The following is a 13,284-nucleotide window of genomic DNA, read 5'->3' on the forward strand; positions in this document are numbered from 1 at the left end:
ACAAAGAAAGGGATAAGTTGAAAAAGTATTTAAGGAAACAGTAACAGAAAATTTTGCTTCCCAAACCTGGCAAAAGACATAAATCTTCAAATCCAAGAGGCCAAACAAACCTCAAACAGAATAAACCTGAAATTCATGTCATGATACATCATAAATAAGCTTCTGATGAACTAAAGACAAATTTTTAAAAAACTTAAAAGCAGTCAGAAAAAAATAACACCTCATCTAAGGGCAAAACAATTTTAGTAACAGTAGATTTCTCATTAGAAATCTGGCACATGCCTGAGTTGTCATGTGGTGGCACATGACAGAGATTATAAGGAAGTGGAATAATATTTTTCAAGTGTTGAAAGAAAAGAACTGTTAATTCAGAATCCTATTCCAAGGAAAAGTATTCTTCAGGAAGGGGAGGTAAATCAAGACATCCTCACATGAAGGAAAATGTACAAGATTTTCTCACCAGCAGACCTACACTAAAAGAATGGCTTAAAGGTTCTCTAAACAGAAGGAATAATAAACAAAAGAAACCCTGGAACACTGGAAAGAAGCAAGGATAGAAAAAATATGGTTAAATACAATAGCGTTTCCTTCTTAAGTTTTCTAAGTTATATCTGATGATTGAAGCTAAAATTATAATACTATCTAATGTGGTTATACGGAGGAAATATTTAAATTAATATAAGCGCAAGAAGGTAAAGGGATATAAAGAAAGGATGTTTTCTTTTCACTCCAACTGGTAAAATGACACACCAGCAAACTGTGATGTTATGTATATATAAGGCAATACTAGACCAACCACTGAATCAAAATGGAATCCTAAAAAGTGTTCAAATAGCAGGAAGGCAGGAAAAGAAAAGAGAAAAGGAATAAAGAGAGAACAAAATACAAAAAGAAAATGGCAAACTTACCATATCAATAATTGCATTAAATGAAAGTAGTCTAAACACACCAATTAAAAATGACCCATTCTTGCCATAAAAAAGATAACTTTGTGAGGTAATGCACATGCTAATTAGCTAGATTCAGTCATTCCACAATGTATATATACTTCAAACAATATACTGTACATGGTAAAAGCATACAATTTTATCTTCCATTTAAAAGAAATGAAATAAAATAAATGACCCAATAAATGCTATCTATGAAAAACACACTTCAAATACAAAGACATAGGCAGGCTAAAAGTAAAAGGATATGAAAAGATATATCATACAAACACTAACCAAAGTGAAGCAGGGAAGCAGGAGTGGCTTTACTTTGATAACTCAGAACAACAAAGACAGAGATAGACATTATTTATGATAAAAGGGTCATTTCACAGAGAAAACACAGCAATCACGAATGAATATGTGCCAAACAACAAATGTGAAAAAGAAGCAAAAACTGTAGAACTGAGTTGGTGTGATGGCACATGCCTGTATAATAGTTACTTAGAAGGCTGAGGTAGGAGGATGGCAAGTTTAAAGTCAGTCTGGGCCAATTTAGCAAGACCCTGTCTCAAAATAAAAAATAAGAAGGGCTGGAGATGTAGCTCAGTGGTAGAGAGTGCATCCGTGCATTCAATCCCCAGTAACTGGGGGAAAAAATCAAAAGGAAAGGAAGAGAAAAAACCTGAAAACAATTTAGATGCCTTCAATGGGTGAGTTATTAAACCAACTATTATGTATCTATTGCCGTGGAATATTACCCAGCAATAAAAGGGAACAAAACATTGATAAATGCAATGATTTCCAGAAAATTATGATGAGTGAAAAAACAATCATGAAATGTCCCATACTAATGATTCCATTTATGTAACTTTCTTTAAATTGATTAAATTATAAAAATGGATAACAGATTAATGGTTGCCAGGAGTTACGGAAAAGATGGGGGCAGGAAGAAAGTGGATGTGACTCTAAAAGACACAGGAGGAATTCTTATGGTGATGGAAATGTTCTATATCTTGACTGTATTAACAGCAACATCCTTGCTATACTAGTTTGGCAAGATGTTACCACTGAGGGAAACTGAGTAAAGAATGCAGGTACAAGTGAATATAGAATTACGTTTTTGTTTTTTTTTTTTTCTTGCCATGCTGGGGATTGAACCCAAGGCCTTGTACTTGCAAGGCAAGCACTCTACCATCTGAGCTATATCCCCAGCTAGAATTACATTGTTTAAAGAAAAGCAATTTCCTATCACCTAGAAATAGCGCCATTAGTGTATTCTGTGTGTGTGTGTGTGTGTGTGTGTGTGTGTGTGTGTGTGTGTCGGGAATTAAACCCAGAATCTCTATGCATACTGGGCAAGCACTCCGTCACTGCACTACATTCCCAGGGGAGACATCTTTTATTTTGACCCAACAAAATGATACACAACAGTACTTAGATCACCTTTCCTTCTCCTCTCCAGAAAAAGAATAGCTCCTTAGAGAAATCCCACTCAGCATTCAAGGCTCAGCTTGTGTACACCTCTCAGAGGGTCCTGCACAGGTACACAGCCTACTAGCTGTACCTACTACTGCACCCTACAAATCCTATGCTATCACACTGACCCCATTCTTTTTTTTTGGGTGCTGGGGATCGAACCCAGGGCCTTGTGCTTACAAGGCAAGCACTCTACTAACTGAGCTACCTCCCCAGCTCATTCTTTTATAACTAACTACTTATACATTCATCTGCTCCCCTAAATCACAAACTCCTTGAAGACATGGGTAACTTATATAGCACAGTGACTGGCCTGGAGTGGCTACTCAGAAGATATATGCTGAGCTGGGGATATAGCTCAGTAATAGAATGCTTGCCTAGCATGTGTGAGACCGTGGGTTTGAGCCCCAATACTGGCGGGCGGGGGGGAGAGAGAAGTGGTACAGGAATTCCAGGTGATACAAGTCAGGGATTTTTCCCAATCCACCCCCAACCTCCTTTTTTTTTTTTTTTTTTTTTTTTTGGAGAAATTCAGACTTTGCTGTTTAGAGAACTAAAAATGCAATACTGGAACAAGCAGACCCAAGGGTGGGTCAAATAAATAAATAAACAAACAAATAAATAAGTAAATAAGCATTGGCTAAAAAAGGAAATTCCAAGAAGAAACTTAAATGGTCATTTTACATATGAAAGATGTTCTACCTAACTAGTAATTAGGGAAATGCAAATTAAAATATTTATTTATTTATGTATTTATTTAGTTGTAGATGGATATGATATCTTTATTTTATTATACATGTGGTACTGAGGTTCGAACCCAGTGCCTAACTCATGTGAAGCAAGCACTCTACCACTGAGTTACAACCCTAGCCACCAAATTAAAATGTTAATGCTCAAATCCCTGCATTTGATTCCCAGCACCAAAAATTAAAAGAAGAAAAAGGAAAAAGATAATAAGGGGGAATTTTACTAAATTTATAAAGTGTAACAATAACACATATGCAAATATGGTCACAGCAGAATTGCCTGCAATAGAAAAATACAACCAAAAATATTTAAAACAAAAACACTCTGCTGGGCATGGTGGCATATGTCTGTAATCCCAGTGTCTTGGGAAGATGAGGCAGGAGGATCACAAGTTCAAGTCCAGCTTCAGCAACTTAGCAAGGTTCTAAGCAACTTAGCAAGACCTTGTCTCAAAATAAAAATAAAAATGACTGGGGATGTGGCTCAGTGGTAAAGCATCCTGGGGTTCAATTCTTGGTTCCCCTCCAAACATATTAAAATAAAAATACTAGAAAAAACCCAAATGGCCCCTAACAAGAAAATGAATTCATTAACTCTGGTGTATTAGTGCAATAAATTACTATTCAGCTGTGAAAATAAATGAACTACAGCAACATGCATCAACATGAATAAATCTCAAAATTAATGTTAAGTAAAAAAAGCAATCTATAGAATATAATGTCTATACAGAATTCAAAACTTGCCAAACTAGACAATGTATCATTTGAGCATGTCATAAAAGTATAACAGAAAGCAAGGAAACAAATACAAAATTCAAGACAGTGATCACTTCTGTGTTAAAAGGAAAGAGTTGCCAGCCACGGTGGCACACACCTGTAATCCCAGTGACTCAGGAGGCTATGGCAGAATAATTGCAAGTTCAAGGCCAGCCTCATCAATTTAGCAAGACACTGTCTCAAAATAAAAAATGACTGGGGATATAGCTCAGTTGGTAAAGCATCCTCGAGTTCAATTCCCAGTAATGGAAAAATAAAATAAAATATGACTTCTCATTTATTTATATGGTACATGTATACATGTTCATAGTATCAGTAATTGCCAACTCCAATACATAGCAATTACTATGTATTTGGGCCCTGATCAAAGGGCTTCATAGTTATTAACTCATTTAATCCTCACAAAAAATATCACATCGTAGGTATTATTAGCAACATTCCCATTTTAGAGATTAAAAAACTCAGGCATAGAAGTATCTTGTCCAAGGTCACACAACTTGTGAAAGTCAGGGTCAGGGTTCAAATCCAGGTCCTATTGTTTCAGTATGGGCTCCTAACAACCATGTCACATGCTTTCTTTGGGGTCGGGGAACCCACATAGGAAAAGCATAGGATTCATATAAACTAAACTAAAGAAAGGCAGGTGAGTGAAAAAGACCATTTGTTCTACATCCCTCTATGGTATTGTAGACTTCAGAAATAAAAATGTATTTGTGCAATACTCCTATAATAAAACAAAGTGAAGGAAAGAAAAAGTACTAAACTTGGAGTCAGAGGTAGGGTGTACAGTCCCAACTGACATCCATTAATCCTTGAGCAAAATCCTTCATCTCTCTGGGCTTCAGTTTCTATCTGTAAAGTGGAGGTGATCATGCCCATCCTGCTGACATTTTAGGCAGGGTAGGTAGATGTGAAACAATGAGAAAGTGCTTTACAAACCATAAATCACTTCACAAAGGTGAGACAGCAGTACTTTTCAAGTAGTTCTGGAGAGCCTGCCAATGGGGGTGGGGTGTTAGTGGTGGTGAAGCAAATTGTCTAAATGGAGTTGGTGAAAACTCTAGGGCTTTCCCTGGTACTTCATCCTCCAGAACCAGATAATGTTTAGTCTGTAAGACCAGACCTCTTACTCCACAACCCTAACCCAGAGCCAAGGAGGGAAAACCTGGGGCTCCTCTCTGCTTGGTGGGATCAGTTGTGTTCTGGAGCTGAGTGACCTCAGACCCGTAAACAGGTTCCAGAGAGCTTAAGAAATCCCCCAAACTGTCTGGCAGGGTGGACCCTACTGGGGACTCTGTAAGAGGCAAAATGGAAGCGGTGCCTTCTTCTCTAGGGAAAAAGCAGCACTAATCACAAGGTAAGCAGCCTCTAACCTCATAAACATTCTTGGGGAGAAGCCCAGCAACGTCCAAATTACAGGCAGCCTCTCCACTCTGTTCAAACAAATCTCTGAAGGTGACTCACTCCTCAAAGCAGAAGCGGGGTAAACATATGGCTGAGGGCTCAGAGATCAAGACACTCAAGGAGAAAATGAAAAGATAAGAGATAAATAGGGAGGCCCCAGGAAGATCAACAGGCAGGCCCCAGGGGTTCTCATACCAGAGGCTTAAGAGAGTGGGAAAATATCTATAGAGAAAAGCTGTTTCCCTGGGGCCCACTCCCCAGGATTGTGGGGGCCCCTAGCACTGGGTGGTGGGAGCAATGCAAGGAGGGTCAAGGGTTTTTTCTAAGAAGGAAGTAGAGATCCTCTCTGAGTTTGAAACCAGCATTCTAAATTCATCTTTACCCTGTACCCCTTTCTTCCCTTACTCTGTCCCTCAATCCTGCTGCCTCTCCCACCCCAAACATATAAGTTGCTGCAGTAGCAACCACTTAACTTGCCCACTCTGAGAAACAGAAATTATCATCCTCTTGTAACAAGATGCCAGGATGGGGAAAGCCCAAAAAGGAGAGCCAGGTGGGATGGTTGGGTGCCCATCCTATTCTGGAGAAGACTCCCAAACCACTTAGCTTGTAGGTTCGGTGTACTTGGTTTTGCCTTCTACAGTGCTTTCTCAGGGAGATATGGCCCTTTGTTAAGTACAACACAAAGAATCACTCCCTTTCTTTCTCCTCACAGATTAGCCAACAAAACCAGTGTTTGCTTTTTATCTGGCTACCTACCCAGAGGCATGGGCTGGACAAGTTATAGGCTGTGGGTTGACCCCCCTAGCTGGGAAGTGAAATGAGAAAAAGTGATTTGGGATGGCACCCTAAGTGGGACAGTGCTTCTCATTACCTCGAGTCCTACTTTGGGGCCTGGTGTGAGTATATAAATAGAGGGAAGTAGGTTCCTGATCCCCTACTCTGGAGACACTTTGTTGCTGAGCCAGTTTCTCTCCAGGACACCTGCCTAATGCCTCGCCAGCCTGGAATGAACAAGTAAAATCCTAGGGGTTCCCGTCCCTCAAAGGGCTAGCAAAAGTGACTTTGCCTCTGTATTCTTTGACCACTTTACTTTGTGATTTTAGTTTTTGTGCTCCAGACCCTAGGAAATCATTTCCTTTTCCTCCATTCACGTACCCATTCCCAGTCATACCCTATCCTATCTTTTCTTTTCCTGCCTCTGCTAACCAGGCTTAACTCTGGGCTACCAACCTTCCTAGCACATACCTATTCTACCAACTAAACCTGCCCATCTCTAGGAAACAAAGGCATTACACAAGACTCTGTGCTGTGACCCAAAAGGCATGTACCATAATTACCAGTAGGCAAGGAAGCCTGTCCCACCTGCTCCGAGCACACGTGTCTGGAACCGAAACCATCTAGGTGCATACCTCCCTCCACCCCAGTGAAATATGGGTAACGTTGGCACCGAATGCCTAATGATTAGGCAACCATCCTCTCCTGGATCCTCCCCTCCCTCCACAAGCAAAAGCCCAGCATTCCCTAAATTCCTGGCAGGCTTGGAGATATCAGCCACAGCGTTCCTGAAAGTAAGGAATTGCAGGAGCTGGAATGGTATGAGGAGAAATTTATGGGCTGAGTCTGGCAAGTCTCATGACTGGAAGAAACAAAGTCAAAAAACTTGAAAAGTTCCTCTACCCAGGAGTTTTTCCCCATCCAGGTGTTACAGAGCCAGGACCTCATCATTTGAGAATTCATTCATTCCTTTAGAGTACATACCAAGGATTCCAGATCAGCCCTCTTTTAAAATGCAAATACTGTGATCCAGCAATTCCACTTCCAGGTATTTCTTGCCAAGGGAAATGAAAACATCTGTGCACATAAAAATTTGTACAACAAGGGTCACAGCAGTATTATTCAAAATAGCCCAAAAGCAGAAACAACCAAAATGTGATTACAATGTGGATGAACCTCAAAAACAGCACGCTAGCTGAAATAAGCCAGCCACAAAGGACCACATACAGTATGATTATGTTTATATGAAATGTCCAGAACACTAAATTCATAGAGAAAGAAAGTAGACTTGTAGTTGGCTAGGGGAAAATGGGGAATGACTGCTTATGGGTCAGGATTTATGAAGTGGAAAAAAAAATGTTCTCAAATTGACTTACTTTTAAAAAATTGATTTATTGATTATTGCACAATTCTGTGAATATAAGAACCCTAGCCAGGCACCGTGGAGCACACCTATAATCCCAGTGGCTTGGGAGGCTGAGGCTGGAAGACTGCAAGTTCAAAGCCAGCCTCAGCAATTTTTAGTGAGGCCTTAAGCAACTTAGCAAAACCCTGTCTCAAAATAAAAAATAAAAAGAGCTGGGGATGTAACTCAGTGGTTAAGTGCTCCTGGGTTCAATCCCTGATACCAAATAATAAAATAGGAATTATATTTCAATAAAGTTGTTATAAAAAATATGTGATGCTCATGGTAAGCCTTCAATAAATTATAATTCTAGGTTTTAAAAAAATGGGGCTCAGGAAAGATTTGGCATTAAACAATTTTAGCTTCTGAGGTCTTACAGGAATGTCACCTATTCCATAGCAAAGACAGGAGTTCATATTATAGATGAATTCCAAATCTACCATGGTATTGAAAGAACCTCTCTGGTCAAGATAAATTAAACACATCACAACACAAGAGGATGAAAAGAATGCAAATGTTTTAAGGAAGGGTAACACTGATAGGTTACTTAAAGAGAATCGCCTAATCAGAGGACACAGCTGCCTTGGCTATGAGATCAGAAAAAGAGAAGAAAAGGGGCCCAAGAGGAGAGGGATGCCAACATATGAACCCTAACCATTGCCCCATTTAAGACCAGTCCTGACTGAGTAAGGACTTAGTAAAGGTCATCCACATCTTTCCTCTGGTCTATCCATAGGCCCTCTCTTACCCTTGGGATCCTCCACAGGCAGAGGGATCTAAATAATCAAGGTAAGGGAAAGGAACAAATAAGTAAAATAAATGTCAACATAATGAGGAGCAAACCTCGACCAAGCCCAACGGTTTCCAGACTTTTCCTCCATCCTTTGGCCAGGGCGCTCCAAAGATGTTGAAACAGTACAGAAGTAAATAGAAAATAACAGCTGAGCACTTACCCTGTGCCAGGAAGCTGCTTAATGTTTCATTTGTATTATCTTACTTAATCCTCACAACAACCTCATGAGAAGGGTGTTAATTATTATCCCCGTTTTACAGATGAGGAAACTAAGAATGAAGAAATTAATTTACCAAAGTACTTCTGGACAAAGCAAACATCAGAGCCCTGACTACAGCACACCTTAGATTCCAAGAGCCATGCTTTCAACCACAATTATTAATAGAAATCATAGCTAAAAACTGTGGAATCATGGGAAAGGAGAATGTAAGGGGTGAGAGTATAAATCTTCCCATAATTCCTATAACAGGAAGTCAATAGATGTCTAAGACTAATAAATCAAGAAATATCACTATAAGCCTATAAGCATATTATTTAACATGGAGGTGAACACAAGACAAAACAGCTAAAATAGTTGAAAGTGGCTGCTTCCATGGTGCAAAGACTGAAGTTGAGGACTATTATATTATTTTAAAAGTCATTCAGTATTATTCAGATATTTTAAAAATCATGTACATATATCCATTCCATTCAAAAAAAAAAAAAAAGGAAGAATCATAGTTCATCATGCTAAAGTCAAATGTTACGAACATTTTCCTTTTATCACACAGCTTCCATTCTCCTCTGGTAACACTTGGGCTTTACTTTGAAGAGTCACTTCTTCACTGGGTAATCCTATGGGCCTGTCAATCAAGGAATCTGGCACTACCCCTGGTCAAGGAGGGAGAGAGAGGACAATGGCATCCTCTCCCTGGAATCTTGGGCAGAATGGCAAAAAAAAAAACCTAAAACAGTTGGAACCAATTCACCCAAAAGTAGAAAAATCTCCCTTAGTTCCTTCCACCTTCTGAGGCCCCAGGACTCCCTCAATTTGGACTTTTTAAGTTTTCCCTTAAATTCTGTGCACTGCCCCATTGCCTTCTAATAATTCCTCTTCTATTTAAGTTAGCTAGAATTACTCCCTGTTGTTTAACCAAAGGAAGTTAACGGAAATGCCTAATAAAAATGAGTTTGAGGGCTGAGGTTGTGGCTCAGTGGCAAAGCACTTGCCTAACTAACATGTGAGGCATTGGGTTCAATTCTCAGCACCACATACAAATAAATAAATAAAATAAATATATGTCCATCTATAACTAAAAAAAAATTTTTTTAAATGTGTTTGAGGGGCTAGTGTCACATGTGGTTCAGTGGTAGAGCACTTGCCTAGCATAAGTGAGCCACTGGGTTCAATTCTCAGCACCACATATAAATAAATAAATAAATAAAACATTTAAAAATTAGTTTGAGGCTTATTTTGCACTTTCATATGTTGATAACCTACCAAATGGCTTGCAAACTTTTTTGACCTAAAAAATAAATTTTACCTCAAGGTCCAGTAAACAAACACATATGTAAAATGTACATAGATAGATATAACTGAAACAAAAATTTTGCCAAAAGTCTACCCTCACTAACACTCAGAGCATTAACGCTACTTCTTTTTTTATTCTGATTCTATCCCACTGTGGTGATTTCAGACCTACTAGTGTTTATGGTCTGCAGTTTTGAAAAACAGTGACTTCTTGTACATGCTGCATCTGCATCCGACAATAAAAACAATCCAGCTGGGTGGAGTGGCACAAACCTGTAATCCCAATAACTCCAGGGGCTGAGGCAGGAGGACTGCAAGTTCCAAGGAGGACTGCAGTTCCAGGACCCCCTCAGCAACTTAGCATGCCCCTGTCTCAAAGTAAAAACTAAAAAAGGTCAAGCGCGGTGGCACACGCCTGTAATGAAACAATCCAGAGAGTTTATCAGCCATATTCCCATCTCAGTGTATGGGATACTAAGGCACATGGCCTGGCTCATGAGCAAACACAAAAATTCAGGATCCTGATTTCCACTAGAACACTCCAATCAACTGCCTACAATTGCCAACTCCAGAAAAAAAGTATTCATTTTATATATTCACTTACTCACTTCTTGTATACACTGAGCACTCATTCAATGGTATGAATATATGACAGTTTCCTAGGGACTGTCCAAAGCCACAAATTCTATCTGCAGGCTGGCTCAGAGAAGAAGAATCCAGGACAATGCCTATCTCCTGACTGATTGTTTACCATCTCCTGTCCCTCCTTAAGAATCCAGGAATGTCTTCAATATCAGACCCAATGGTTATTTCATTCCCAGTTTTGGTGTAAAACAAATCTCAAGTTCAACCTAGAAAGAAGGAATAAAAGGAAATTTCTCTTCCTCTTGCTCTAGAGGTCTCTGGTTAGCTTCAAACTTAATCTATGTCTGAATTCCTTACTCACTATTTTCCTACCTATTTTTCCTGCCACACCAAACAAGCAGCAAAAAAACATCAAGGGACAGCAGAGGGTGACAATTCATTCTCTGTGCTGCCAATGACATAGTTTTAGACCTCTTTCTGGATCTCTTTTCTACAGCAAACAAAAAGAAGCCAAAACAACCCTATCCTTTATTTCATACCCTTTTCCCTGTCTCAACCATTCCAAATCAGCAAGGTCATGTAGTAGGACTTTGGGCTGGACACAAAAGGGGCTGGATTTTTTTTCCCATCTCTTCAGCATCCTATAGCTGGAGGACAAGACTTGGGGGTGGGGGACTTAAGTTGGACAGTAGCAAGATTTGTGAAGTGGCAGAAACATTCATAAGCCTAAGTAGAAATAGTAAGGGAACTGTAAACATAGTTAAATGATCATCTGTACCCTAAAGTTCAAATGAGCATCTATTCTACAAATATTCTTTGAAGAGCCATAATCCAGCGGTAGCTGGGTTAGCTCTACCTCCGGAGCCTGCTGAGACAGGCAGAGTAGGGAGATCAGATACCGGAAGGGGACGCAAACTACCCATCACCTTGACTTCCATTTCACTCTCACCACAATACAATAGCTTAGAAATTGATGAAATATTACACACTTATGCTAGGTTAGGTTCCCCAGCAGAGCCTAGAAATATTCAGCCACAAATTATCCTCCTTTGCCTCTGAAGGGGAAAAACATTATGGCCAGCGGGAAGGGGTCACGGACACAAACGTGCAGGGAATGAGAGCCAGGGAATGAGACAAGCAGGGCACACTGGCTTGCACAAGAGAACGACCTCCATCTCCCCAGCCTTTACCGAGTCCAGAAACCCTCTCGTGGTTCGCTTCCCTTCCCTTCTCAGCCCAGGTCTGCATCCCTTCATCCACTTGCCCTGGGCTTGGCGACTGGAGACGGAAGCAAACAAACAAACCGTCCCAGGAAGTTATCAGCTGGCCGACTGGGGGAGGGGAGCAGGAGAACTGCAAGGGGCAAAAAGGAGAAATTCAAGAAAAAAAGGTGACCACCAGGTGCAAAGTTCCACCCGTCTTAGCGAAAGGTAAAGTCCCTAGCCAATTTCGGAATGATTTAAGTCCTACCGTACCCGTCACTCCATTCCAAACCCTAGGATTTCACCCTCCACCCCTTTTCCTTGTTTCCTGTTACTGATCTTCCAAAGCACCATAAAATTCTCTGAAGGGCCTCTGAGGTCACCAAGACCCACAGAAAAGCCTACTCCGTCTTGGCGGGACACAGTATCCAAAGCAGCGCAGGCATTCGGTTCCTTGTGTTCTTTCTCCTACAATCCAATCTAGCTGGTCCACCGGACGCCTGAGTACTCGTGCTGAGACCCGCGGCCCAAACAAGGGCGCACTCGCGCCGAGTCGCAGGCAAAAGCCGCAGTGTTCTCCCAAAGGAAAGGGGCACCTCCCGTCCTCGAGACTCAAATGTCTTCGTACCGCGCCTCTGCCCAGAGGCAGGTCAAAGGAAAAGAGAGAAATGCTCCGCGAAGGGTTGACCGCACCAAGTCAAGCACCAGGTGATGTCAGCGAACTCGGAGCTCTGCACGGGAGGGGTGGAATTGGAAACCGAGAATACTAAGTGGGAAAAGCGGTTTGGGCGCTTTTTCTTACCGCAGTCTGGCCCTCCGGGTCCACGTCCATCAGGGTGCACCAGTTTCGCGTTCCGTTCATCGTTTTCCCGCCCGGAGACCCGCGGACAGCCCACCCCTCCACTCTTTGGTCTGGCTTTTTCTCCGCGGGCGCGCGCGTAACCACCCCCTTGTATAGACCCGTCAGGGGCGGGCTGAACATAGGCCACGCCTTGAAATGCTGATCGCCAATGAGCGAGCGAAAGAGCGAGGTGGGCGGTTCCAGGACACGCCCTTCAGCGCTCCCTCAGATTTACATAAAGGTGGGACTTGGAAGTGACCTGAGGCAGCTTAACTGAACAGTTTTATCTAGAGTGTGGGGTTTTACTTCAACATTCTTTAGTTTAATTTCCTTTCAACTCTCAAGATCAGTGTTGGTCAGAGGGAATCACCCTATGTGCCCCTCTATAGGGAATGAGGAGTTGGAACCTGTACATAACTCTGCAGGTTCTCCTCTCCCTATATATTCCAGCCTGTAGGTTTGGTAGAGCTGAGTAAACCTTTCCTCTGCGGTAGAAAGGTAGGCACCGCCCAGCAAGGTGGCGCACGCCTGTAATGCCAGCGACTTGGGGAGGCTAAGGCAGGAAGATGTAAAGTTTTAGGCCAGCCTCTGCATTTAGGGAGACCCTGTCAAAATCTAAATAAAAAGAACTAAGGATGTAGCTCAGTGGTAAAGTGTCCCCTGGGTTCAATCCTCAGTACTTAGGAAAAAAAAAAAAAAAGGTAGGCACCAAGGGCCAGCTCATTCAGACTAGCCTAAGCCAGTCTGGCAGGTGCCCTTCCCTGGCAAGTTGCCCAGGCCAAAGTCAAAGCCAGCTAGGCTCTGGGTGGGGCTTGTTTTGCAGAAGCTATTAAACCAAA

The 13,284-nt window shown here is 41.4% G+C and overlaps 1 protein-coding gene across 10 annotated transcripts in view; it reads right to left on the reverse strand.

The window, feature by feature from the left end:
- Tuft1 (tuftelin 1) overlaps window positions 1-12,537 on the reverse strand; it is a 47,480-nt gene extending 34,943 nt beyond the window's left edge. For 5 of the 10 annotated variants that reach the window (XM_047565224.1, XM_047565252.1, XM_047565238.1 and 2 more), the window contains exons 1-2: window positions 12,407-12,525; window positions 11,593-11,755 (exon numbers count right to left, since the gene is read on the reverse strand). In XM_047565224.1, the coding sequence (XP_047421180.1) occupies window positions 11,593-11,658 (66 nt within the window). In that variant the 5' untranslated portion in view covers window positions 11,659-11,755; window positions 12,407-12,525. The other 5 variants (XM_047565230.1, XM_047565208.1, XM_047565195.1 and 2 more) reach the window with 4 other exon arrangements.
- Between the last annotated feature and the right edge of the window lie 747 nt (window positions 12,538-13,284).

The sequence above is a fragment of the Sciurus carolinensis genome, chromosome 1 (assembly GCF_902686445.1).
Source record: "Sciurus carolinensis chromosome 1, mSciCar1.2, whole genome shotgun sequence".
In the NCBI taxonomy this organism is placed as follows: Eukaryota; Metazoa; Chordata; class Mammalia; order Rodentia; family Sciuridae; genus Sciurus; species Sciurus carolinensis.